The 25,525-nt window shown below is 43.9% G+C and overlaps 8 protein-coding genes and 1 long non-coding RNA gene across 15 annotated transcripts; 6 read left to right on the top strand and 3 right to left on the bottom strand.

The window, feature by feature from the left end:
* Positions 1 to 9: 9 nt before the first annotated feature.
* Positions 10 to 1,596, bottom strand: LOC112346679 (pentatricopeptide repeat-containing protein At4g02750-like). Its single transcript, XM_024676179.1, has one exon. The coding sequence runs from the start codon at positions 1,594 to 1,596 to the stop codon at positions 10 to 12; it is 1,587 nt and encodes a 528-aa protein (XP_024531947.1).
* Positions 1,597 to 2,915: 1,319 nt separating this feature from the next.
* On the bottom strand, positions 2,916 to 6,565 carry LOC9641826 (ARM REPEAT PROTEIN INTERACTING WITH ABF2). 3 transcript variants are annotated; one of them, XM_002971034.2, is made up of 19 exons: positions 6,054 to 6,565; positions 5,827 to 5,981; positions 5,590 to 5,762; positions 5,421 to 5,541; positions 5,296 to 5,370; positions 5,152 to 5,246; positions 5,014 to 5,092; positions 4,856 to 4,963; positions 4,661 to 4,789; positions 4,531 to 4,599; positions 4,409 to 4,468; positions 4,231 to 4,354; positions 4,040 to 4,182; positions 3,924 to 3,987; positions 3,795 to 3,874; positions 3,681 to 3,745; positions 3,511 to 3,628; positions 3,334 to 3,458; positions 2,916 to 3,281 (listed from the first exon to the last, which is right to left on the bottom strand). In XM_002971034.2, the coding sequence occupies exons 1-19, from the start codon at positions 6,292 to 6,294 to the stop codon at positions 3,197 to 3,199; spliced, it is 2,109 nt and encodes a 702-aa protein (XP_002971080.1). In that variant the 5' UTR covers positions 6,295 to 6,565; the 3' UTR covers positions 2,916 to 3,196. The 3 variants fall into 3 exon arrangements, with proteins under 3 accessions (XP_002971080.1, XP_024531807.1, XP_024531806.1); XM_024676039.1 differs by having other exon boundaries at positions 5,014 to 5,089; XM_024676038.1 differs by having other exon boundaries at positions 4,040 to 4,354; positions 5,014 to 5,089.
* Positions 6,566 to 8,162: 1,597 nt separating this feature from the next.
* Positions 8,163 to 9,204, top strand: LOC112346627. The gene is made up of 2 exons (XR_002992517.1): positions 8,163 to 8,879; positions 8,946 to 9,204. It is a non-coding gene; the product is annotated as an uncharacterized LOC112346627 (long non-coding RNA).
* Positions 9,205 to 9,381: 177 nt separating this feature from the next.
* Positions 9,382 to 11,388, bottom strand: LOC9642517 (photosynthetic NDH subunit of subcomplex B 1, chloroplastic). The gene is made up of 6 exons (XM_024676198.1): positions 10,763 to 11,388; positions 10,324 to 10,514; positions 9,999 to 10,256; positions 9,841 to 9,943; positions 9,686 to 9,771; positions 9,382 to 9,625 (listed from the first exon to the last, which is right to left on the bottom strand). Exons 1-6 carry the CDS (start codon positions 11,366 to 11,368, stop codon positions 9,439 to 9,441), a joined length of 1,431 nt encoding a protein of 476 aa, XP_024531966.1. The 5' UTR covers positions 11,369 to 11,388; the 3' UTR covers positions 9,382 to 9,438.
* A 67-nt stretch (positions 11,389 to 11,455) lies between these two features.
* On the top strand, positions 11,456 to 13,419 carry LOC9642516 (trimethylguanosine synthase). Of its 2 annotated transcripts, XM_024675867.1 has the most exons (10): positions 11,456 to 11,523; positions 11,585 to 11,660; positions 11,716 to 11,749; positions 11,810 to 11,886; positions 12,018 to 12,376; positions 12,426 to 12,728; positions 12,795 to 12,930; positions 12,980 to 13,071; positions 13,127 to 13,250; positions 13,316 to 13,419. In XM_024675867.1, exons 1-10 carry the CDS (start codon positions 11,459 to 11,461, stop codon positions 13,391 to 13,393), a joined length of 1,344 nt encoding a protein of 447 aa, XP_024531635.1. In that variant the 5' UTR covers positions 11,456 to 11,458; the 3' UTR covers positions 13,394 to 13,419. The 2 variants fall into 2 exon arrangements, with proteins under 2 accessions (XP_024531635.1, XP_024531636.1); XM_024675868.1 differs by lacking the exons at positions 11,456 to 11,523; positions 11,585 to 11,660 and having other exon boundaries at positions 11,714 to 11,749; positions 11,810 to 11,917.
* LOC112346577 (putative E3 ubiquitin-protein ligase RING1a) lies at positions 13,416 to 15,164 on the top strand. The gene is made up of 9 exons (XM_024675870.1): positions 13,416 to 13,767; positions 13,827 to 13,900; positions 13,968 to 14,024; positions 14,072 to 14,137; positions 14,191 to 14,241; positions 14,304 to 14,386; positions 14,446 to 14,495; positions 14,558 to 14,632; positions 14,683 to 15,164. The coding sequence occupies exons 1-9, from the start codon at positions 13,433 to 13,435 to the stop codon at positions 15,086 to 15,088; spliced, it is 1,197 nt and encodes a 398-aa protein (XP_024531638.1). The 5' UTR covers positions 13,416 to 13,432; the 3' UTR covers positions 15,089 to 15,164.
* A 9-nt stretch (positions 15,165 to 15,173) lies between these two features.
* LOC112346575 (CMP-sialic acid transporter 5-like) lies at positions 15,174 to 17,453 on the top strand. The gene is made up of 14 exons (XM_024675869.1): positions 15,174 to 15,475; positions 15,548 to 15,664; positions 15,716 to 15,772; positions 15,832 to 15,909; positions 15,980 to 16,024; positions 16,083 to 16,142; positions 16,193 to 16,312; positions 16,372 to 16,449; positions 16,506 to 16,575; positions 16,635 to 16,742; positions 16,792 to 16,925; positions 16,977 to 17,062; positions 17,114 to 17,162; positions 17,214 to 17,453. The coding sequence occupies exons 1-14, from the start codon at positions 15,296 to 15,298 to the stop codon at positions 17,265 to 17,267; spliced, it is 1,236 nt and encodes a 411-aa protein (XP_024531637.1). The 5' UTR covers positions 15,174 to 15,295; the 3' UTR covers positions 17,268 to 17,453.
* Positions 17,454 to 17,500: 47 nt separating this feature from the next.
* On the top strand, positions 17,501 to 19,605 carry LOC112346578 (uncharacterized protein At4g15970-like). 3 transcript variants are annotated; one of them, XR_002992495.1, is made up of 4 exons: positions 17,501 to 17,688; positions 17,756 to 18,115; positions 18,182 to 18,799; positions 18,858 to 19,605. XR_002992495.1 is itself a non-coding variant. In XM_024675871.1 (3 exons), the coding sequence occupies exons 1-3, from the start codon at positions 17,521 to 17,523 to the stop codon at positions 18,719 to 18,721; spliced, it is 1,068 nt and encodes a 355-aa protein (XP_024531639.1). In that variant the 5' UTR covers positions 17,501 to 17,520; the 3' UTR covers positions 18,722 to 18,829. The 3 variants fall into 3 exon arrangements, 1 of the variants encoding a protein (XP_024531639.1); XR_002992496.1 differs by having other exon boundaries at positions 18,868 to 18,882; XM_024675871.1 differs by lacking the exon at positions 18,858 to 19,605 and having other exon boundaries at positions 18,182 to 18,829.
* Positions 19,606 to 23,795: 4,190 nt separating this feature from the next.
* On the top strand, positions 23,796 to 24,669 carry LOC112346580. 2 transcript variants are annotated; one of them, XR_002992498.1, is made up of 4 exons: positions 23,796 to 23,823; positions 23,878 to 24,168; positions 24,216 to 24,444; positions 24,525 to 24,669. XR_002992498.1 is itself a non-coding variant. In XM_024675874.1 (3 exons), the coding sequence occupies exons 1-3, from the start codon at positions 23,807 to 23,809 to the stop codon at positions 24,274 to 24,276; spliced, it is 369 nt and encodes a 122-aa protein (XP_024531642.1). In that variant the 5' UTR covers positions 23,796 to 23,806; the 3' UTR covers positions 24,277 to 24,491. The 2 variants fall into 2 exon arrangements, 1 of the variants encoding a protein (XP_024531642.1); XM_024675874.1 differs by lacking the exon at positions 24,525 to 24,669 and having other exon boundaries at positions 24,216 to 24,491.
* Positions 24,670 to 25,525: the final 856 nt, after the last annotated feature.

Genomic DNA, 25,525 nt, shown 5'->3' with positions numbered 1-25,525 from the left:
ATTGTTTTGTCACCTTTTTAACAGATTATTCGTGTAGCTAGTTGATGTTCCAAGCAAGCACGTCCAGTCTAAAACATCGGGCACGAAAGGCATGGCTTCCATTAGCTCCAGGGACTTTGCGAAATTGAAAGTCCGGCATAGCACTCCAATGATGCATGAGAAGTGGAGCTTCAAAGGTGTTAGGCTGTAATCACTTGTGAGAGACGCGAGGCAAGATCTGGCACGATTTACGTCGCCAAGATTAACGCACGCGGCTAAGTAGGACGTGAAGCATGCCTCGTCCGGAAGATGCCCCTCGAGAACCAAGAGGTTAAATGCGTAGAAGGCATCTTCCGGGCTGCCGTTGTTAGAATATGCTGCCAGCATGGCTGTCCAGGATACCAGATCCTTTCTGGGCATCCCGGCAAAAATGCCGAAAGCATCTCGCAGATGCCCAAATGAGGCATACGCTGTCAAGACAAGATTCCAGGACACAAGATCCTTTGCAGGCATTCTAGAAAACAGCTTTTCTATATGAACAGCGGAGCCTTGTAAGTAGTAAGCTTCTAGCAAAACATTCCATGTTACTAGATTGTGTTGAGGTATTGTCTCAAAGAGAAAGTTGGCAACGTTGATATGCCCAGCCTGGGCATATCTGCTGATCATAGTCGTCCACGTCACTATGTCCCTCTGCGGCATGGTATCAAACAGATGTTTTGATTTTTCTAACAAATCAAAAGATAATATTACATTGCAAACCACTGTGTTGAAGTATGGGATGTGAGACATCAGATGCCTAGCTTCGAGAACATTGCCATCTTGAGAGTATGCCGACATGAGGGTTGTCCATGATGCAAAATCTCTATAGGCCATGCTGTTAAAAATTTGCCTGGCTTTAAGAAGATTGTTGTTTTGGACATAAGCACACAGCATCGCATTTGATGCAACAGAGTCATGAACAGGCATCTGATCAAACAACACCTTGGCATTGTCAATGTCTCCAAGATGGGCGTAGAGATTTATCATGGTTGTAAACGACATCAAGCTTTGCTGCGGTAAGGAGCTAAAGACTTCTTTCGCAAGTTCTACATGCCCGTGGAGAGAATATAGAGAGAGCAGGGAATTCAGCGAGACCAAGTTGTGCTGTGGCATGGTATCAAAAGCACGCTTGCTTTTGTGAAGCTCTCCAGCACCGGAATACACCTTAAGCATTGTGTTCCATGACACAATGTCCCGCTTTTCCATTTTCTGAAACATTTGTTCGGCACAAACAAAATGCCCCATTTGGGCAAGTGCTAAAAGAACTGCATTTCTTGCAAATAAATCTTGCAGAGGAACATCTTGAATCATATTTTGAACTTCGGTAAATTTCAAGCATTGTGCCAATGCAGAAAACATTGTAGCCCAACACACAGCATCCCATTCTGGCATTGCATCAAACAGTTTTTTTGCTAAACTAATTTGCCCAGAAGAAGCATATGTAAATACCATAGTAGTCCACGAAATTACATCGTGTGCAGGCATGGAATTGAACATCTCAACTGTCTCCTTTGTGCTTTCCTTGTGAGAATATGCATTTAACATGATGTTCCAGCAGATTAAATCCCTCAATGGCATGCTATCGAAGATTAATCTTGCATATTCAAGATCCCCAGCATGAATATATTCTTTTAGCATTATTGTCCAGGAGATTATATCTTTTTTACCTTCAACATTCTTACTAAATGCTTTCTTTGTCTGTGCGTCATTTCTAAAATTAATTTCTATTGCAAAGGATGAAATAGGCATTGTTTTTTAAAGGAAAAACAAAAACTTATTAACAATTCCATAAACATCAGCCTAATTAAGAGAACATGGTCCTAATATGGTTACTCTCTTACTACAAGAAATTGAAAAAGCTTTGTAAATTATCTTTTCTTTTTCCTTTCTTTTTCTCTTTTTCTCGTTTTCTCTCCTCTTTTTTCTCCTTTCCTGCAGCTTATTCAGTGATCATGAACAGATTATGAATGGGACGGCGCAAGCTCCCGATCGAATTCATCAAGAATGACAAGTCGCGCCGGGAGACATTCAAGAAAAGGCTCAAGGGATTGAAAGGCAAAGCGGAGCAGCTCGCCACCCTCTGCAATGCCGAGGTGGGCGTAATCGTCATCTGCGATGGCAAGGTCCAGGAGGCCGGCTTCAGCGGCACTGCATCACCCTCAGCCGGAAGCGGCAGTGCTGCAGTGGATTTCAAGACCATCATCAGCAAATACGCCATGTATTTCTATCACGCCTACCACACCATGGCACTCCAGAGGATCTTGCATCCAGACCTTGGCAACAATCCTGCCCAAGTTGCAAATGGTGGCGGCGGTGGCGGCGGTGGCCAACTTTTGGATCTCAACATGCCCGGAGGAAGCTTGTATCCCCCATGCAAGGTACCAATTGGTATGGCGATGGGAATGAGTGGTGGTGGTGGTGGTAGCATGGAAACCATGGCTGGTTTCAATCACTTTGGGATGCCCACTACCATGTTTCCACTCCCGCTGGATCACAAGTTGCCAGTGACAAACACTGAGCATGATCACCACGCTGCCGACGATTCCACGTCCGACTCGAGCAAATCATCCATCGCTACTACAACCGGTGCGCAAGAGCCACACAATCTCATGGATTCCAAGCCCGAGAATCACCGCTCCAGGAGCCCCAACTTCGAGATCGACCAGCTTGGCTCCCACTACCCGGCTTTTCATCCTGACTTTAACGTCAACTGTGGATTCCCAGGTGGTGGGAGTTACCAGGAGATGACTCCCAACTCCACAGCACCAAACTTTGATCACAGCTTTGTCAATGCGATGATCACCTCCAGCGCCGCCGGCGGAGCCGCCACCACCACCACCACCGCCGGCAACAGTGGAGGAGATGGCAGCTCTCGCGGAGCAGCTATCAACAGCCTCTTCTTCGATGGAGCATTCCATTTCAACACACTGGATGACATGGATTTTGACAAGCATTGGGCCGATGATCCAGTTAACCCAGCTGCCGCAAGTAATCAGTCTTCCAACACTACCACCATCGCCACCGCCACCGCCACTCCCGAGTAAATCTCTGTTCCTCACTTTCTTTCGAGAGTCCTGTCTCTTTGTTGTTGTTGTTGTTTGTCACTGAATTTCCATCACCACCATTTCCATCTTTGAATTCTTGTCGAAGGAGAAAAAGGAGATGAAAGCTCACTTTCTTACGATGTGGTAGGCCTCGGCCTCAAAATGCGGTGCATGTACTCCAGGATCTCGGGTGTAATCCTTCGGATCAAGTTTTGGTACCTGCGACACGTCGTGTGAGCGAGGATCTGAAGTTCTTTTCTTGGTGACGTACCCAGGGAGAGTGCAGAGCTGACTGTGCTGTTCTAGAATGAAGAGGACGCATGTGTGGCGCAACGAGACGGCGTGGAAGGCTTCGCCGAGCTCAAAAACGTTGGCAACGTTCTCGACGGTCAAGTCCTGAGAAAGCAAAGCTGCATTGAGTTTCTCCTCTGGAAATCAGCAGCATTACCTGGGCGATTGATTCCTCGCACTTTTGTTTCAGGTTCTCCAACAAGTACTGGTCGGCAGCTCGAAGAAGATCCTGGGCGATGTCGGAGCCAATTTCCGCCTGTCCCTCGTAAATGAACCTGAGGAAATGTGAGTAGTAACGAGGATGCCTGTGCTCAAAGGCTGACGTACCTCATCATCATCTCAAACACCTTCCAGCTTATGTTGGGAATTTCAATATCCTTGGCCTCCTTTTCCTATAGGAAGTTTATTACAAGGAAATGAGAGAAATGCAAAAGCGCATACCTTGTAGCCACCATCAAACATCGCTCTGAAAGCGTCAGACGATGCTAATAGTGCTATCCTATGGGCATAAAAGCGCCTTCCTGAAACATACAGTTGCGTTAGTCTAGGCAAATCGAAGGTTTATCCAACCTTCAACGAGGAATGTAACGTCCGATAACGTGCTATTGTTCACATATTTTCCACCAAGATATACCTGAGACAAAAGCCATGCTCAATAGTTAGCCTACAAGAGCTTAAACGCACACCTGTGGAGTTTCCGGCGCGGGGGCACTATCGACTGGAGAAAGCCCCGTTGCCTTCTTGGCGAGGGTAGTCAGTGCCAGAGCTCCGTCGCGTTGCTGCTTGGGACTAGAAAAACTCCCCAACATCTCTAGAAGGATGTTCATTCCTGCAGCATAGAAAAGCTGAGCCACAATTCGAACAGTGATTACGTTACCGTTATTTTCATGAAAGATTAATCTTTGGTCTTCCGGAGTGCAAAGATGTGCTAAGGTCAAGGCCACTCTCTTTTGAACTAGTTTATCAGGCTGACGCATCAGGTACAACAAATGCTTCAACACCTATGGAAATCAGAACCACGATGAGAAAACAAAATGTATAAAATCAGCACATACTCTTCCATGAAGCTTTTCTTCGAGTCTTTTGAGAGTCTTCGCCACACATTCTTTTGATGCCTACAACGGATCAATCTTTAGAAAAAAAAAAAAGGAAAAGAAAGAACAGTTTCGATCCTTACCTGTACAATAAGCTCACCGTCTTGTAGACTTTGCACACCACCTTCTTTCACAATATCAGAAACGTTATCCTGGCACAACACAAGAGAGGCAAAGAACATGGTACATCATAATCTTACACAGAAAACTCACCTCGTTATCTGCCAGACCATACAACGCAAAAGCAGCATTGTGCTGCAATGATCCGTTCTTAGAATCAAGCAGATCTAGTAACGGTCTTAAACCACCATCATGCACAATTCCTGCTTGATTGTGTGTATTCTGTATCATCGTAGAAATGAATCAGTGTAATGAACTCAACAATCAGATCAAAGCGTTGAAAAGCACCTGTGCAAGACGTCCAAGAGCGAAGCCAGCCATCTCCCTAAGTTGGGGGTCAGCAGCCTCGAGCATCCTTATCAAAGGTCGCACAGCCCCCCGTTGCACTATGTGCACCTGATAAACATTTCAATCAGCGAACGATACAGCAATAGCTCCCAACTTACTTTACAGTCAGGATCAGCTGTAGCAAATTGGCCTAGTAGTAGCGCGGCCTCACGCTGGCTTTCTTGGCACCTTGAACTGCTTCAAAAGATCACACGAGAGCTGTTGATGCACTAAAGTACTCAGATTTCCTTGCATACCTCAAAAGCCCAATTACCGGTTGCAAGGCTCCAGCGGCAAGCACCTCCTTTTTAATATTTGAAGATGAGTGAACAAGGTTCCCGATGACGCCAACCTGCGAAGCGAAGGCTTGAGTTCACACGGAATAATTTGTAGAAACCGACCGCTTCATAATGGATCCCTACGTCCTCAGACCGCAGCATAAAAATTAGAGTTGGTAACGCATTGTATTCGACAATCTGCGACAGCAGATACTAAGATGGACTGAATTCTTATAACAGTATTTTACCTGGTTTTTGTTAGCTTCGTTTTTGAAAGCCAGCGTCCGCAAAGCACCAGCCACCGCCCGCTGCACTTTCGGATCGTTTGATTCTAAAAGCTCTACCAAGGGTGGTATGCCACCTTCCGCCCTGCGACGGCACATCAAGCTTCTTGACACGAAAGAGATAAAGTCTTACCTCACTCTGGTTTTTATGCTTCCATTTTCGTGCGCAAGGTTAGTGATGGCATCAGCGGCTCTCCGGACGAGACCATTCACAACCCGTGCATTCTGGCCAGTTACTCGACGTTTTAGAAGAGAAACCAGAGAAGGCAATGCACCGGCATCGGCAATTAGCCGCTGGTGCTCCGGCTGTCCACAAAAGAAAATGTAAGGAACATAGGTGAGCATCAAAAACAAGCTAAAGAAAGAGCACCCGAACTGCAAGAAGACCCAACGCAAAAGCCGCGTCCTTCTCAACCTCATGCTCGTATGCAATCGGTCCTTCTCCTTCTTCTAAGACTGGCGCAGATAGAAATGGAACGAGAGCTTGCACCACTCCTTTGTCGACTATAAGATCGACGTGATCCTCTGCGAGATAAGAAAACCAAACAGGAAAAAATCTTGGATGAAAAAACACGAGAAAGAACATCGAGTTCTTACCGTGTTTTGCAAGCTCTGCTAGAGCATGGGCCGCCTGACGAGCTGCGAAGCGATCGTTCTCCCTCCACGTCGTGCTCGTATTGAGCGTCTCGAGCAAAACCTCGGCGTCGGACAAGAGTCTAGTTCCAGGACCATCTTGCGGCTCCTGAGCCAAAGACGTCTCAGCCAGCTTTCTTTTGAGACCCTTCCTTTCAAGCCCGACGACGACAGCCTTGGATTCACTAGGATCTACCGATGCCATGGATCGCAGCGCAGCGGGCGAAAAATGCTGGCGGCCGTTCGATCCAGCTTCCTCACCGCGTCTTTTTCCTCACAAAGACCTCAGCTGCCATGCCTGCTTCTTCTAGTGCCCTAACCCCTGGAGCGAGAGATCCGAGCTCCGCCGCCGCGATTCCAGTGCCGCGCGACCTCTAGGCCGAGATTTCACGGACCTCCAAACCCGATTCCAACCGCTTTGCCGCATCAAGCATTCCTCTCTCCGCTCTTACCCTAGACAAATAGCCGAGAATATTCCCCGCCCAGGGATTAGCCAGTAATTCAAAATTCAAATCTCGGAGCCCACGCATCTTTCTCTGCATATACCTCCATTCAAATTTTAGAAGAGGAAGTAAACATTCCGAAATTTAGGGTTCTTGGGAAGAAAAGGTCTGAAGAATATTCCGAAAATTGCTGGTTATAACAAATCAATAAACCCATAAGAAATCAAACATATTTATGTTAATCATTTGTGAATACTACAAACCAACACAATACACATTATTAGTCACCTTTTAGCCAACTAGTTCTTCATCAAAACTCATAAATCATTACACCAAAGATATCTTTATAAATTAAATAAATTAATTAGAAATGTATTTAAATTTTTTATATATATACGAAAGTTGCATTCAGACTTTGCTACCAGAATTGCATGTAGCAACCCAACTCGACAAAGCAACACTGAAACAATAGCCCAACGTGGGAATTTTAAAAGACACTATGCTGAATATATATTACAGAGAGTAAATTTTTCAGCGCTTGAAAGTCACACAATATAAAAACTTACTCCTAAAAGTCAAATTCAAATTAATTTTTATAATCCTTTTCACATTAATTGCAGTCAAGTTTTGTGGCGTCCCCACTATCATCAGCTTGTATGTGTTACTCGTGATGACCCGAATGATAAAAGACAAATGTCAATTTATGCAAATAAGATAGAAAAAATTATAAATTTATCTAAATGATTTCCATTTATAGTGGGCTTCTCATGACGACTATATGGCTTTTCTAAATTATTCCTACTGAACTAAGTAACATTGAATCTTTTATTTATATTAGTAACATTAATCATGTCTAAGAAATATATTAGTAGCATTAATAATTATGGTGGTGTTTATTTGATTTTATTTTTCATATTTGTTCCAGAATGTTCTCTTATGTGCTAAACATCTATTTTTAAATGTGAACAAGCAAATTGATATTGTTATATAAAGTTGAACTCTATTGGTTACAGAGTTATAAACTTCAATTAAATTTTTTTTATATTAAACATTGTTTTTGTGAGAGAGTTATGTATCAAATGCACAAGAGGTTTATTGCTCAGTCGGATGCTTTTATGTCCAACATTGTTTCTGTGAGAGATTTATATATCAATACAGTTTGGCGTTGCTGAGCACCTATTTTCAAAGGTGAGTTGCTCTTATTTCCTAACAAGAAAATATTGATTCTGCTTTTCTTGCATGACGAAGCTACTAGCTGTGGGTATTGCAGAACTGAAGCAGATTTGACAAAGGAATGAGATGTGCAACGTGTAACAGACGCTGAGGTTCTTTTCTAACTTTTTTGTTCTTCGAAGATCTAAAGATCTTTTCAGCATAATCCAAGCCGACTGCCAGCATCGAATGGAGACACGGCAAGTTTGTGATGCTCCAGCAGCAATACGCAGCCGTGGAGCAGCGCCTGGCAAGCACAAACGCGACAGCTGACGCTTAAGGAGTTTGCGGCCCACAAATTAGCTCAGAGGCCGTCCTCGATGCCCGACCTCGCAGCCTAGATCCTGGTCGCAGCCACAAAATTGCCGAGACAAATACAAAGCACAGGTATCTATCGAAAACTCCATCTTTTCTAAGAAACTTGCTCAGGCAATTCTCTCTGCGTAGGAGAGCTCTTTTTCTTGTTCTGAAAATTCTTTGTGTTTGTTTGAGTTCCAAAGCAAAAGTCTATGCGAACATGGAAAGCGTGTTCGATATTTTCACTGTGGTTAGCGACAAAGCATTGCAAAGCATACTCATGGGCGGCTTCACTTGCGTTGTGGGCGGCTTGCCCTGGTATGCCGATCAACGAGACCTGGATGGATTCATCCGGTTTGGAGATATCACCAGCGCCAAGGTAAATACACAAGATTCATAGCCCGTTTTGCTCTTCTTTTCGCAATTAATTAGATCATGCGTGACGAGAAAAACTTCCCAATCGGCTAGAAGACTAAAGAAAGAAGGAGCAACAAATCCCCCCAAAATCCACTTACATTCCAGAAATGCAGGCGCCACGGCTGCCGCCGCTAGAATTTGCCATGGATTCGACGAGATGGACGTTAGCGCTGCCGGATCTGATCCATGTTTCCCCTACCTTTAGCAGCGCAAGGCCATTGAGAAGATGAACGGCAAGCCCTTGCCGGACACGGGCTATGATAGACGTGTTTGAAGCGAAGCCAGGGAGGGACTCTTGGAGCTGGGACACGCGAGAGTGCGAGAGGTGTGGACTGCCCGGCCACTGCAATAAGGGTTGCAGCTCCATTCCCCCTACCGATCCAAAGCATGTCTTTGCGGGAGAGCTCAAGACCCACCCGAGGTGCGTTAAAGCTTGCAATTTCTCCGTGAAAGTTTGTCATCTCTCCTCCTTGTGTGTGTGTACAAGGTTAAGCTGACCGGTGAGGACTGGCCATCACCCAGAGAGAATGGCGGCAGGCGAGGAGAACGTATTGGAACATGACGGTGGATCCAGGAGAGCGTTTTGGAGGCCTTTGATCGCTATGGCCCCTGGGAGTTCTTCCACGATCCTATGGACAGAGCTGATGGCTCTTTGCGTCCAGTCCCCAGGATTATCAGACCGTAAGAGTAAGGGACTGGGACGTTTCTTTTCTAGTAAATAAAGGGTTCACAAAATTTAGAGATCATCGCTCTTCTCGTCTTTGGCAGCACCGTGCACTACGGTTGCAACGAAACCGATGCCTGCACTGTCGAAGCACCCCCGAAGTTACTCTGAATGATTCAGTGATGTCTCCTTGCTCTCTAGTCCCTCCGCGAGCACAATCAGCCTACAATCAATCTTACAAGTAGCCAATGTATATATGTATTTTCCAACTCCAAATTTTATATACTAAAGTAAAACTATATAGGTGTAGAGATCTTTATATTACAGTTTTTACAAGGTCTTCTTTTCTTTCACGTATACTAACCATCTTGTTTATAGCATTCTTAACCTTTTCCATGCTCACATCTAGAAGCTTACCAGTATCTGAAGCTATGCAGTCACAAGAAGTTGCATGATTGGGAACAAACAGCTTAGCCTTCTCATCCGAAGAAAACAGTGCAACACTGCAGCACAATTACAGTCTTTAGCAAGTCTAGCAAGCACCACAACGTTCCATCACTTACGTTGGCTTCTTAACAGATATTGCTAGTTGCACAGCAGCAGTGTTGGTTGTGATCACTCCAAATGAATCATTTATAAGTGCTGCAATCTGAAGAAAAAAGCGAAAGGCCTTCAATATTAGGAAACCAAGAAAGACAGTACGCAAATTTGGGAAAACCTGGCCAGGAGTGGTGATGAAAATGATGTGAGCATCGGGACCGATCACTTCTTGAACTTTGGACCTCTCCTTTTCGTGCGGGATAACGAACACAGGAACTTTACTGCTAAAAGCTCCCAGGAAATCAGAACTTGGCGATATAATAGAGAACGACGTACCTCAACGATTTTGCTATCAAGCTCCACTTTGACAATGGCAGCAAGGAGTCTGAATCCCCTCTCGACTTCATAGTTGCGGCAGAATCTGACTCTATGCCGTGGATGACAATAAACTCCCCTCTCCGGAGCGATGCCTCTGTCCATTTCTTGAGAATGACTCCTCTCAGCCTGGAAGATATTCCGACGGTCAATTGAGGAGGATAAATTCTGGGAATGCCTTTGGCGGGCTTCCCAAGCTCTTCATTAAGTTCATGATACCTGCATCAAAAACTTTAGGCTAATCCTTGGTCGTAGAACTGTAAAAACTGTGACTCTGAAAACTTACATATGATAACCACCTTCTGCTAGATTCAACCTTGGAGCATCCACTGCGGCGTATAAGAATGGTCCAGCTCCAGCGCCGTTCACGTCGGGATATATGTAACCAATGTTTTTAGTGCAGTCTGTGAGCCACATAAACAAGGCGTGGCCAATGCCTGCCAGTTTCGTAGAGACGATCATATCGTAGTACTCGTTCTGCAAAGATCAAACGATTATTTCGTACAGCATCAAACCTGAAATATCAAAACTCAATCAAAGAACACATCGAAGACTTGCAGCAAAAAACCATGAAACTTTCACAAAGTCACGTAGTAAACAAAACTTTAGAACAAAGAAGTATCGAAAGGTCACAAAGACGATCACGTAAATGCATGACAAAAAGATAAAAGGCTACCTAGAGCGCAAGGCCACCCAGAGAAAATAGTGAAAGATTTCCTACAGACCTTAACCATCGTGAGCATTTCCATGTAGAGCGCAGGCTTGATGAACTGCTGATCGATGTCAAACACCCAAGCTCTCGACACATTCTTGTTCATCTCGTACACTTGCTTGCCTCTCTCGCTCGCGATCACGTCAATCTCCACGCCTGGATATCTATCCTTGAGCAGCTCGATCACTGGGAAGAAGAGCAAATTTTCATACACTCCCCCCGCCACCAGGCACAGGCATTTGCGCACCTCGTCTCTCACCTTGGCCGCCAGGGGCCGGATCTCCGCCGTGTAGCCCTTTGGAACCTTGCGAAACCCCGACTTGGATTTGGGATCCAGCGGCGGGATGTACTCCTGCTCCGGCTGCCTCCCGCCCTCCGTGAACAAATTCCCCCAGACCAGGTCGGGATCCTCCTCGTTGAAGAGGAATGGATCCTTCCACTTCCTCTTGGCGGCGCCGATTGGCGGCGGCGCTGCGCGGCGCGATTGATCCGCCGCGAAATCCCTCCTGCCGCTGCCAAAATCTTTCCTCCTAGGTGCATTCTTGGAGAACTCGAAATCGCGCGAGGAATGCGAGGATAGGGCGGCGCTACTCAGCGAGAGTTGGGCTATGGCGGCCATCAAATCCCAGCCTTGTGAAACTAGGCGCTATATCCCAGAGGAATATTCCTTGGGCGGGAATATCCTGTGATAGGTTTTAGGGTTTAAGCGATGGCGCAGGAGGAAGGAGGAGGCGGGGCTGTGGCGCTGCTGCCGATCACGGAGATCCACTTGGTGTGGGTGATCGATCGACCTATTTCTTTGCCTCTCATCGATTTTCTTCTCTTCTTCTCCTAGGGATGATGGATTGATCTATGGATTGCACGATGGTACTGAAGAGCAAGCAGATTATGAAGAATATGAGGATTTCGAGGTACTCTATCTAGATTCGTGATTGCTTGAGGCTTTGTTGACGATTTTTTTCCCAGGAAAATTCCTTGATTGAAGAAGAGGAAGAAGAAGGTTTGGATGCTTGTTCTTTCTTGCCTCTTACTCCTTGAAGGAATTATTTTGTTCTCTCAGACTTGGCATTGGAGGAGGAGCTTTTAGCGGAGCTAGCTGCTTTGGGACTGCCTTCCTCTTTCATCGTAGGCAATGAGGTTGTTTAAGTGGCCGTGGTGTCTCATATGGGTAATTTTTTTTCTAGGATGGCGTTCAAGTAGACTTGTCTAGATTCATGAAAAATTCGTGGCTGATATCTTCTTCCTTTTTTTTTGTGTGTGTGTTGCAGAAACCAAAATTCAAGAAGAAGAAGAGGATCAAGGTAAAGAAAACACTGAAGATTGCTGATGATGCCGAGAAGAACGAGATAAGCGTAGAATGTAAGGGAGACACAAGGAGTGTCTGGGTGCCTGCTTGGGATGACTACTACAGTCGCTACTACTACTATAACAGCGAGACCTTGGAAACGACTTGGGATGCTCCGGAAGGATTTGAGGACTACGCAAACTTTGATACGTCTCAAGTTCTTGAGGAGGAAAACGAAAATGCGGCCAGTGCTGGTACGATGGACAAGGAAAACGAAAATGCGGTCAGTGCTGATGCGATGGACGAGGATAATATGGCCATCGTAACCAAAACCACAGTCAAGTGAGTCCTCCGTTCTTCGTCTAACTTCTGAGTCCTTTCTTGTCTTTAGGCTTGAGAGCATTTCAGTATCAGAGCTCTCAAAGGTGGAAAATATCGTTGTGAAGTCACGAAGGAGAACAAAAATCACCAAAGAGCTGCGAGAAGCTGGAATCGGCCTCCAAACTGCGAAGTACTGGTGGCAAAGGTACAGCCTCTTCTCAAAGTTCGACGAAGGTATCAAAATGGACGAAGAGGGATGGTTTTCTGTGACACCTGAGGTGATTGCCAAGCACCAGGCCATGCGATGTTCCTCTCCGGTGGTGATTGATGCTTTCGCTGGAGTTGGCGGTAACACCATTCAGTTCGCTTTGAGGTGGGAGTTTTCAAACCGAGTTTATTGCGGGCTCACACAGATCTTGCTTCCTTTTTTTTGTCACAGGAGCGAGCATGTTATTGCTATTGACAAAGATCCCATGAAGATCGCGTATGCCAGGCACAACGCGGAGATTTATGGAGTGTCTCATCGCATTGATTTTGTTGTTGGCGACTTTTTCCAACTAGCACCGAGTCTCAAGGTTCTTCGTTTTCGTTTCTTTTCTTTCATTACCTCCAGTTCTCTCATAGGCAGACGTTATATTTCTATCTCCACCTTGGGGTGGTCCAGAGTACTTAAAAGACACAAGCTACGATATATCAATGCTTCAGCCAAAGGATGGGTAAGTGATTATCATATCGATTTCAATCTTTAGCTTGCTTATCAAAGTTTTTCAGATTCACTCTTTTCAACACGGCGCAAAGGGTCGCATCCAACATCGCCTTCTATCTTCCCAGGAATGTGGATCTCGAGCAGCTCAAAGAGCTTTCGTGTCTTTTCGATCCGCCAGTGGAGTTCGAGGTACATCTCTAGACATGTTCTCCTAATCTTTTGGACTGATCAAACGATTTTTATTTTCCTTCCAGATCGAGAAGAATTTTGTAAATGACAAGCTGAAAGCGATAACAGTGTACTATGGTGAAATTTGCCAACATGACCGTTAATATGCGAATCTCTTTAGGGTATATTCTATCACTTGTGAAATGGGTTCTTTGGGGGAAGGAGGCGGCGGCGACGGCGGTGGCGCTGTGATCGTCATCATCGATTCGTCTGACGAAGAAGAAATCCAGGTGCGCGAGGGAAGTTACTCGATCCGGCAACAGCAGGGAGAGAAAGGATCTGTCTCGCAGGCTGTGGATCTGAGTCCAGGGTTTAGAAATGCCGCGGCGATGGCGGGATGGGACGACGAGGCCCTGCTGGCGGTGTGGGATTGCGAGGCGGCGGCGACGCCAGACAAGAGCAGCGGCGAGAGAGGAGATCGAAAGAGGGATGTGAGAACCCCCGGACAAGCAACTACTCCAGCCAGTTTGAATCGAGTGTAAGTTTCGTTTCTTCTCTTTAGTTGATCTCCTTTCTTTTCTTTTGGCATGTTTCTAGGCACAGGAAGCCTCGCCGACCGATTGATAGCTCGGATGTGAATTTAGAGAGACTTACGATACATGATGGTGGAGGTACTTCGAGTTTTTCTCGGTTTTTTTTTTCCTTCGTGTTCTACACACTCTTTTTTTTTTGTATCAGATGGTGCTCTAGTGAGGAACTTGCAAAAGAAAATCGATAGAGTCGGGGAGGATGGAAGTAAGTTCTTGGGCTTGGTTTGGTTAGAATTTTTTTATTTCTATCAGATGGTGCTCGAGTGGGCAACTTGCAAAAGAAAATCGACAGAGTCGGACAGGATGGAAGATCCGGAAGTAAGTTCTTACGCTTTATTTGCTTACAAAATGATCTTGTTGGTCTTCTTTAGCTTCACAAGAGAAGGAAAGTGTCAAGAACGAGATTGGCACTGATAAATCAGGTACAACATCGCAGGTTGCTGTTCTGGTTCTAAATTTTCTTCTACTTTTTCTCTGATGTTAGACCAAGGCGACAAAGACAAGGAACAAGGTGGAGCGGCTAGACCAGCTTGTCTGGACCAGCTTAGAGACGAGCTCTCTTGTGCCGTAAGTGGTTCTTACATCCTCCTTCATGCTACACGCTAAGTTTCTTTGAGCTTTCACAGGTTTGTTTGGATGTATGTTTTAAGCCATCGACAACTTCCTGTGGTCACAGGTAGCTATTGTTTTCTTTCAGAAACTCTAAAGATTCGATCACTCTTCTGTCACAAATTCCAGTTTCTGCCGGAGTTGCTTACAGTCCGCGGTCAGCAAGTGTGGCTTGCGCTGTCCAAAGTGTCGGCAAGCTATAAAGTAAGCAGCTCCTTTGTTTTCTGTGAAAAGAGAAAAAAGCTTTAATGCAGAGAGCAAGGAGCGATCAACGTCGTCTTGTGGAACACGATCCAGATCTTGTTCCCGGACGAGACAGCCAAGAGATCACAAGCCAAGAGGGAAGAAGAAGATGAAAGAACTTCCCGAGCGCAGCGAAGCAACCAAAATTCTCGCCAAGTTTCGGTCGATAGAAGCCGGCCGATTGGAAACTTTAGGAGGGTGGCAGCACCATTTAGAGCTCCTTCCCGGCGCAGCAGCGATCGCAGCTCCAGCGCCACTCCCATCGATTTAGAATCGCGAAGGCAGCAGGAAGAACTCGATAGGATCGTCGCGGAGAGGCTCCAGGAGGACGAGCTAAGATCGTCATCGTCTTCTTCTTCGGCGGAGCTCTTTGGATTTCACAGGAGACTAAGACGCGCGCATCGAGCACAGCTCTGACAAACAAACTCAATGTTAAATGGCACGTGGCCGCATATGATTGGCTCTTATTTATGAACAGTATATTCGTCGCAAATTTGATGCCCTAGATTAATAGGCGTTCTAGGGTTTTTGGTAACGAGGAGCTCCAGATCTGAGAGCTCAATTTCGCCGGGGTAGCTCGACGCGATGCTGGATTGCGCTAGGATCTGCTAGATCCTGCTCCGGATGATGACGAAGAACGGAATGCTCGAGTGTCATCGCTGCGGCGGCAAGCTGGGGAATGCCTCGCCTACGGTTCGCTCGATCTCAAAGGCGTATGACCGGCATCACTCTGACCAGGCGTCGCGGTTCCGGGGCCTCAGCATTCTTCTTGTAGCGTTTGATTGTATGCTCATTGCGCTACAGGTAAGAAATTCTCCATCATTCTTTTGTGGGGTAGAATTTGATCTATGTCGTTTGATCTGGTGTTCTTTGCAGCCGATCCTAGTGTACATGTCCAAAGTAGATGGGAAGTTTTTGTTTAGCCCGATTAGCGTGAATTTCCTCACGGAAATGACCAAGGTGGTCTTCGCGATTTGTATGCTCGTTTTCCAGGTGAGAAACGCCCGGGGTTCTCTTCTTCTCTGTATTGAAGAGTACTTTCAGGCACGCAAGCAAAGAGCTGGCGAGAGATCGCTCCTGAGTCCTCGAGTAATTTTCCAGGTTTTTAATTCGTCTTCTATCCTCTTTGATTGAAACTCACTCTATGCATTTGCTCCCAGGCTGCCCGTGCAAATCGTTTGCTTGCACTTCCAGCAGCCCTCTACGCAGTTAACAACTACCTCAAGTTCGCAATGCAGGTAACTTCGCGTGGTTTCTTCGTTTCTTTTTTCTGTCAAGTGCCTACTATGTTCTGATTTTTTCTTGCAGCTCTATTTTAATCCAGCGACTGTGAAGATGCTGAGTAACCTTAAGGTTAGAGACATGTTGTTTCTTTCTTCTTATTGTTCTTGTGATGAGTATTTTATTGTAGGTGCTGATGATTGCCTTGCTTCTCAAAGTGATCATGAGACGCCGGTTTTCAGTTTTACAGGTGAAACTTCGTGCATTTTGCTCTTCATGTGTTCTAACTTGTGGAAGCAGTGGGAGGCACTTGCTTTGCTACTGATTGGTATCAGTGTGAATCAGCTGCATACGACGCCAACTGGGACAACGGTCGTCGTTCCGCTTCAATCCATTGCATATGTATACACCTTGATTTTTGTAAGTCAGATTTTCTATGCATGCTGTGCTGTTTGCTAAATCTACGATCTCCGTTACAGGTCACTGTGCCATCCATGGCGTCCGTGTTCAATGAATACGCCCTTAAGAGTCAGTTCGAGACAAGTGTTCATCTTCAGGTGCGTGTGCTACACGTAGTTTTTGTAAATGTTTTTCTCTCTGTTTCTTTTTGCAGAACCTGTTTCTTTACAGTTATGGAGCGATGTTCAACTTTCTAGCGATTCTGGTTACTGCTGATTTTAGTGGTATGGCCTTTACTTTCTATCTGTTTTTTCTTTTTCTTAATCCATATGCGCTTCGTCAGCTGGGAATGGGCTTAATCTTTTCAAGGGCCACTCTCGGGCAACAATGTTTCTAATCTTCAACAACGCAGCGCAAGGAATACTCTCTTGCTTCTTTTTAAAATATGCTGGTAAGTCTTGAACTTTTGATGTGGCGTTTCTATAGGTGCGTTTTTCCAGATGCAATCTTGAAAAAGTACTCTTCTACTGTTGCAACAATCTTTACGGCTTTGGCTTCTGCCGCCTTATTCGGGCACAAACTGACAATCAACTTTGTCTTAGGAGTATCAATTGTTATAATTTCTATGCACCAGGTATTCTCGTAGCTCTATTGCAAATACTCTGCTAACATAATAATGTAACAGTTCTTCTCGGCACTAAGCAAAACGAAGGACGAAAAGCTTGACAATCAAATGGACACGTTCGTTGACAAGCATAACACTTACACGAGGTAACCTTTATATTTGACCTCCATTTGTGCATTCTAACTTTTTTCCTTTAGGCCCAAGGATGACGCGTTTATCAATATGACTGCTGGTGCTGGTGAACAGGTATGAACTTCAATATTATTTGCTATGTATACTTACATCCGGTGCTAACAGGCAAACCTTAAAGTCGGTATACTGGATGACAGACAACCTTTGCTTCCTACTTAAGCTCGAGCGCAGTAATATAGCAGTGTTAGTAGTATATGGAGCAGCATACTGTACAAAACCGCGGTGATGGGTAAGGAGACGGTAACGTTTCCATTCAAGCCAATTTTTGCTGAGGAAGGTTTGAGTGGCTGTCTCAGAGCGAATGCACACGAGCTAAATAAGATGGGGGGGAAAGCATTTTCGTTACCCGGATCAATGGCTGTGATTTCCTCAAGTTACAACCGTTTCGTGTTTTCTTTTTCTTTTTCCAGTGATGAGGTGCCGTAGCAGACCGGGCTTGCTTGTTCTGTTCTATATTTTCGGCGTCTACAACTTGACTTCTCTCTGGAGCCACAGTGGTACAACAGGCAGCTGGCCTACGAGTGCGGCCTTTCGGATGCTACTGTTACCCTGGATTGCCGCTGATAGCATCAACAGCTTGGTAAGTTAAATCCTCTTCTATTCGACTGATTGCTGTTTTCTTTCTTTCCTTTTTTTTATTTTTTCAGACCGCGGACGAGTTTCGCAATCTTCAAACTGTGCTGAAGGAAGCTGCTTTTAACAAGACTGTCATCGTGACTCCTTTGAATAAGGCTTGGGCATCAAAACTGCTATCCTACTTCCTGGCTAGCTTCCAAGACGGTGACGATACGATCCGCCTTCTTCCGACGCTGCTGATCTTCACGTTGGATCCATCTGCGCACAAGAAATGCCTGGAAGCTCATCCGCACTGCATCCTCCTCGAGAGCAATGGCGTGGACTTTTCAGCAGAGAAGCCGTACATGACCCGGGACTACTTGAAAATGACAAGGAAGAAAATATCGTTCCTGAGCATTCTTCTACAGATGGGATACAACTTCATCTTCTCGGTAAAACTTTGGACCACTTTCTCCTTGCCTTCCTGTACTAACTTCTTCTCCAGGAATCGTCTCCAGGATGCAGACGTCTTGTGGCTGCGAAATCCCTTCTCGAATTTCTCTCCGGAAGCAGACATGGAGCTGGCTTGCGATTTTTTCAATGGCAACGAGACGGACATTCACAACCTGGACAACACGGGGTTGATGCACGTGAGATCCAATAACCGGACGATCGAGCTCTTCAAGTACTGGGACAGGCACGCTAAGTTCTACTACCACATCCACGACCAGGAAGTCTTCGACAGGATCAAGCTCCACGCAGAGTTCCAGGCCATAGGAGCCAAGATCCGGTTCATGCCAACGGAGGTGTTCAGTGGGTTTTGCGAGCCAGCCAGCGGCATGGAAAGAGTTTGCACCATTCATGCCAACTGCTGCCAGGGCCTCCGCTCCAAGCTTGCGGATTTGCAGCTCGTCCAAGAGGACTGGAACCATTTCATGCGGACCAGGAACAGAGCAAATCGGCCCAGGAGGTTTCGAGCTCCGAGGACATGCCTCAAGGGATGCTTCTCGGCCTTCACGTCGAAACCGTGCTACAGGTCTTGCTACACAGACGTTTGAATGTTTCCTGGATGCCAACTTAAACTTGTTCGATGGGACTAGGAAAACTTGTTTTCATCAGATTTTCAATGAGTTCATGTAAGTGCATAATGCTTCCTATTTTGCGAATTGCCAGTTTTCACCCTCATTCATACAGTGATTTGCAGCTCAGCCGGGGAGTTGCAAAGTTAGCTCTGAAGCCAGCTTGCTTGTTTCTCTGTCAGGCCCACCGAGTTTTGATCCGGTGGAAGGCTGGGCTTGCAAAACTGCGAAGGGGATGAAACGAACAGCAACTGGATGCCCCGGGCACATCCTGCATCCAGCAGAGAATGGGATCATCTCCCGAATCAACATCTGGCAATTGGAAGAGATAAAAAACATTGGCCTAACCCAGAAGACTTTCGTCCTAAACGCTTTCCAAGGAACCGTGTAGCTGGCTAATGCCTCTTTCAGGATTGCGTGCATGTAAGGCAAGCCGGGGGAGGCGCTTGGTCCCAATTGCGTCTTGGATTTCTTCATGCGGTTTTTGCATGACTGCCATCGCCCAGTACAGCTCCCTTCATGTTGTCAATTCAGCTGCAACCAGATCAAGAACTTTGCGTTTACTTACAGTGAGCAGGGCCGTGTCTGAGAGATTATTATCAGCAGCGTCTTGCAGAGACAGAAGCACATCCGTCCAGTCCTTGGGAATCATTTCCTGGCCCGAGGATTCAATCTCGAGTTTGCAACTTTGGTATCAGATCGTCCCTTATTCTCCGGTTCACTCCATGGAGATCAAGACAATCAAGTGGCGGTATGAACTTCCCGACATTAATGCTCAGGGTCTGCTTCTCAATCAGGCTGATCAAGTCCAAATAAAACCTGGTAGAACACACCAGAGATAAACTTACCTATGAATTCTCTGAGTTTGATGACTTTGGAGGTGGTGGCAAGACGTCCAACATCTTTGACCATGAGCTTTCTTAGTAAGCAACAGCAGCATCCAGCTTGGAGTGAGAAAGTGCAGAGATGTGATCATCTTCAGGTTCTTCCAGGACCATAAAGAGCAAGTATATAACATTTTTCCATTCAAAACTGAAGTTTTGGTTTTCCTTCCATTAGATAATTTGTACAATTTGTTTTTCATTTTTTGATGTTTTTAAGAGTAAAGTTTCTTACTTCATAAAGCCTTTTAAAATATTTATATTCAACTTTTTAATTTTGGCCTTTTACATAATAATTAAATTAATTATAGCTCAAATAAAAACTAAGATAGTGTTCATTTTTTATAAAGTATTTAAGTTTACTTGGTGGAAGCTTTCCTTTCTTTTTTATTCTGTTGCAAAAAAGATTAATTTAGAATGTATTTCAATGAGTTAGCAAATATTAGTAATTACCTTTTTTCAAGTTAAAATATATTGCAGATATAGATGGTTTTAAATAACTAATGAAGTAAGTCAAAATGGCTTTGAAGTTATATAAAGTCTTAGTAAATACCCTAAGTTATTATGAAGATATGTGAAAGTTATAATTAAGACACTTAAAAGTAGTTGAAAGTGTGGTTAAATAACTAAAAGAAAATTTTGTCACTTATATATTCTTCCAAAATTTTAATATCAATAATGATATTTTTTGAGAGCAGTTTGTCCTGAAACTCACCGATTTTGGTATTGCATGCATCAACTTCAATACTGAACTTTCACATACAGAAATAGCAATAGTGGGATACTCATCTAAATAAACATATTTTAAGTTAAATCTTTTTCTTTAAATTTAATGAGATTATTAAGAACATTAGAGTAATTGAATATTCCTAAAAGTTTATAGATACTTAGAGTATTCATATGTATATTATAAAATGTTAAAAATAAAAATATTTCTTTTCATTAATTTATGTAGATTTTGATTTTGATTTAAAAGCAATTTTAAAATTTTATTTTTTCTTTGCAAGGTAAATCTCTATGGTAGTGAGATCTTCCTTTGCCACTCCCTCTTCACCTTCTTGCGGTCATCTTTTACTTGTACTATTAGCTTTATGATTTGAAATAGAGTAAGGTTATATGGAAACACCCATACATGTAAAATCATTGTGTTGGAAGAAAAGAGGTTGACATAATCTCTAATTTTGATGTTATGTGTAAGTAAATATTGCCACTAAGCCATGTATAAGAATTCCTTGCTCCCGATTTAATAGAGCATGAATTTTTTTCCTATAATAAAAAAAGGCCACAAAAGTGTAAATGTGGGGAGGTATATATATTATGATATAAATATATTGGTATCCTCTCATGTAAAGTATATCATCTCACTATCCTCACCTAACATAAATGACAGCCCAATTCCCAATGCTTTGAAAAATAAATGAGATGAAGGACCACATTCTCAAAATTTAAGCCATACTAATAGGCAATTTACCTAAAAGTGTATTAACATTAACAAAACAATATGAGATTTTGAACCCAAAAAGTTAGCAAATCACCGCACTACAGCAGTGTACCAAAGTGTATGTCATTCAAATTATTACAAAACTCTCAGTTCTTTAGCCATGAAAAGAATCTAAAATAGAAACCACATACATTACCACATGCATTAGAGAAGAATTGGCATAAATCAATTACTTACATACAAATATTGTGTTATAATAATCTACACTCCCCACAATAGACTCACTATAATGATTACAAAGCTTAAACCAAAAAGCAAAAGCCCTAGAAAGAAAAGTTTATGCAATCACTTTGTAAAATGTCGTAGCAAAATAAACCATTGTAATGCCAAAAACTCTATATGTGTGATTAAGATTGAGAAATTGATAGAACTAATGTTCTATAGCTACTATATGATTCAATTGTTTATTGTAAAACCATAGCACTCAAGCAGCCAAAACAAGCTTTTGTGTCTTTGCCTAATGCCCTTATTGTGACACTTTAAGCACTATGTAGCCTAAATTAGTGCACAATTGTGGTATTATGCTCCAAACCACAGGAATATTACAAGAATATTCCATAGCCTGTGGAATATCATGCCTTAAGGGATGGGAGGCCTACCTCCAAGCTGCTAAAATGAACATAGCCAAAAGGTGTGCTCTTGTGTGAGAAATAAGGGTGCTATTATGTGAGAAATACAAGTGCTCTTTCATGAGAAATGAGAGGCAAATGACATAGTTGAATATGTGTAAAGGAAAGAAGAGAGAAGTCACAATTAAAAAAAAACTCACAAATCAAAGTGAAAAAAAGCAAGAATGAAAAAAAAAACATTTACTAAATTTGTAGTGATATTATATTATTTGAAATGAAGTGGTATCAAACTTGCATGGCAGTCTAAAATGTCAATGCCCCATGAATACATGGCATGTCCCACAACAAAAATATTATACGTTTAAATTGCTCTTATAGCAATTAAAAACAAAAAATACATCCAGTTGCCATATTTAAAAATGCCCATATATGCTTTGTGTATGGCAGGTTTTTCCGCCTACAAGACTGAAGCGCAAAATGTCACGTAATGACTTCATCACTTACAACCGGTCTTTGGGATGGCTTGTGACAACATTGACATATCAGAGCCTCCAGCTCTGCTTTTGGCTTCCTGATGGCAGGCTATGACAAGACCAACTGGGAGAATGTCTTTCCAAGGCTGTAAAGGTCCACTGATCTTGAGTACATGCTCTCACCCTTTCTTCTGGGGCCATGAAAATACTCGTCCCTACTGGAGTCGTCCTCATCAGTGAAATCGATTAGAACGTTTTCTGGCTTGAGGTCTCTATGCACGATGTCATTTCCATGCAAGAACTCGAGGCCCTTGGTAATCTGGAGCAGCATCTCAACCAGTTCCAAGTGCATGAGCCCTTTTTTCTTGCTTGCATACTCTTTTAGATCCATCCTCATTACCTCCATGACCAAGTGGGTACAGCTTTCATTAACCTTTTTGTAGTAGCTGATGGTTTGAACAATGTGAGGAGCAGCCTGTATACTTGATAGTGCGCGCAGTTCTGGTGGTAGATGATCAAACTCCTTGACTGCAACTAGCCTTTGATGCCACGTTCCTTTACGAACAACACCAAAGTTTCCTCTACCGAGCATTTCCCCGAAATGAACACTCACATTCTCCAAATTCAATTCGGGCAGCTCTGAAGAATTTACTCTCTATAGTATGTATTCAGCATAGTGACCTCTAAAATTCCCACATTAGGCCTGTTGTTTCAGTGCGGCTTTCAATGCTACATGCAAATTTGGCGGCAAAATCTGAATGCGACTTCCGCCAATGAGCCCGCACATGAAATGAAGTTCCTCAACGATCTCCTTGACTTCCAATTTCCTGCTGTATTTCACAGCCGCAAGCCACTCCCAATGCTCCTCAAGCTTGGAACACTCTCAAATCAGCCCGTTCGCTTTCCTGATGAATTGTCTTAGCCTCCTTAAGAAGAGCTTACTGCCTGCATACCCTCTTGCCATTTCAACGCTAGCCTTGCAAACCAAACGCAACAGCAAGCACTGTTCCTTATGGACTCCGACAGCACTTGCAGTCTGATCTATGTTCGTCATGATCTTATCGAGTTCAGCTTCATGCTCGACGCTGTGAATTTGTGGTGCAGGGATTCGAACCCGAAATGAAGGATGTTCTTGATGGTCAACCAGGCCATTCCACCATAGCTTGAGTGTCAACGAACCTCTCTCCATGATCTCGATGCAGCCCAAGCTGATCTTCAGCGGGTACTCTCGCTGCTCGGAATCGGAAGGCCCAGCTGAACGATGCGGAACGTCACTACCCTTTATCTTGATTTTCCTCAGAGAACGCCAATTCGTGTAATTCAGAACAGAGATGGCTTCGCTGCAATGCATCCCCCTAAACATTGAGATCCAGGGTCTCATTCCATTCCGGATTCAGAGTCCTGTGTCGTACTTGGGTCTTGACCTGCTGCCCGTCAAAACTCACCATACAGTAAGGACTTGCTGATCTGCATCCATCTCTAACAGTGCTACATATACCAAGTCAAAGCCAGATACTAGAATATTCTGAAAATATTTCATGGTTTAGGAACTTATATGAAAGAGTTTGGAAAAGGGCATAGGCCACGTATAAAAGGAGTTTCGTAGGTTCTCTATGGTCAAATTTAGGTTTCAGAGAGCTATGGAGGACATACTGAGGTCGATCGATGCGATTTCTAAGCTTGTGCCAAAGCGTATCCTTTGTCTGTGCAGGCTGCTGTTTCTGGCATGCAATCAACATGCCCTATACTGCTCCATGTGGAAGCAGATACAAAATGCCAGATTCCCACTATGCACACTCCCAGTTGCGGCATTGAGGCGCCTTGCCCATGTATTGGATAGGGTGAAGGAATTTCTTGGGCAATGCAGTCATAAAGAGCACTGGGAGTGGATCGCTACATCCAGGTATGACAGGAGATGGGAAGTTGTGGAACTTCTGTCAGAGCTTCAGGAATGTGTGGACATAATCAACTCGGACGCAATCCGAACGTCTTCTAAAAGAGGGTATGTGGATGAGCCGTGTTCTTGAGCAGCTGTCCGATATTGAGCAGGAGCAGGATCTGTATTATGACCTCCACAGTTTGGCAAACGAAGATTGTGCCGAATTGGTGAAGAATGCAAGTTCAGAGGAGCTTGTCAAGTACTTATCTCAAAGACAAAGTGGCTACTGTCCAAGAATAAACATGGAAGATTGGCCTGGTGGTTCAATCGAGGAGTGGTCTGATTTGAGACTTGGTTGGCTGGGTCAGGCTGTTATACTTGTCGAGCTCAATTAAAGAGGTATTCTGAGGTGAAAGCTTATAGCTTTCCTCCTCTTTTTTTGTGCTTACCTTTCTCATATCGTTTCCCATTGTTGCAAGACGTCAGATGAGTTGCAGAAGAGAAGGGAAATGGATGCTTTGATGAGAATCTCAAGGTGACGAAAGGGTTCTTTCCTAGGTCCAAGTTCCTCTATTGTCCAGATTTTTGGGTGGTGCCACTGCCACGATACCGGGAAGCGTTACATACTTACCAAGAATCGCAACAGTCACATAGTTATGGAGAGTGACGACCACCACAGTCATCATACTGAGGCACTCATCGTGTCTCACCTTTTGGAAGTCACTTACCAAGTTGCACAAACTGTTCTACACTTTCATAGACATGGTTTTTGGGAAGCTAAGGTTGACCTAAGGCTGCATAATATAGTCAAGTTCATGGTTTACTGATGGTGACAAGAGAGGGAGAATGTGACAAACTTGAAAAGCTTGCCGCGAGGTGCTGGTGAGACACAATCATTAAAATTGTTTGTGAAGTTAATTGAAGGTAGTTATGGCAAAGTTATATTCATGACAATTCCTAAGATTGCTTTTGGTACATTGTTTGGTTTGTACGAGTTTTTGGTGATGCTATTTGGTTTAAACAATGCTCTAGACTTTCCAGCAGATTATGGACAAAATTCTTTACGATATATTAGAGATGACTATTGCCTTCATTAATGATGTCTTGATCCATAATATTTGTAAAGTGTTGGATTGGTTATATTTAAAGTTGAAACAGTCGAAATGCGTGTTTAGGTCCAAGGGCACGATTTATCTTAGATACCGTATTTCTCGTGAGGGTTTGCAAATTGATCATGACAAACTTGTGGCTATTCTAAAGTTCCTTACTCTGAAGTGTGTAAATGATATACAATGCTTCTTAGGCAAGATACAATATTTTAGTCATTTTGTGAATCATCTTTTTTATCACATTTCACCATTGCGAGTGTTGCTAAAGTCATCAATGTTATCTTTCATTTGATCTGTGGATTGTGAGTGGGCATTCATGGATTTCAAAAAAGTTATTAATGACTTCTTTGGTTTTGACATATCACTTGACC

This window comes from Selaginella moellendorffii, unplaced genomic scaffold (assembly GCF_000143415.4).
Source record: "Selaginella moellendorffii unplaced genomic scaffold, v1.0 SELMOscaffold_16, whole genome shotgun sequence".
NCBI lineage: Eukaryota > Viridiplantae > Streptophyta > Lycopodiopsida > Selaginellales > Selaginellaceae > Selaginella > Selaginella moellendorffii.
Note: the sequence above shows the minus strand (reverse complement) of the source record. Positions and strands in the feature narration are given on the sequence as shown.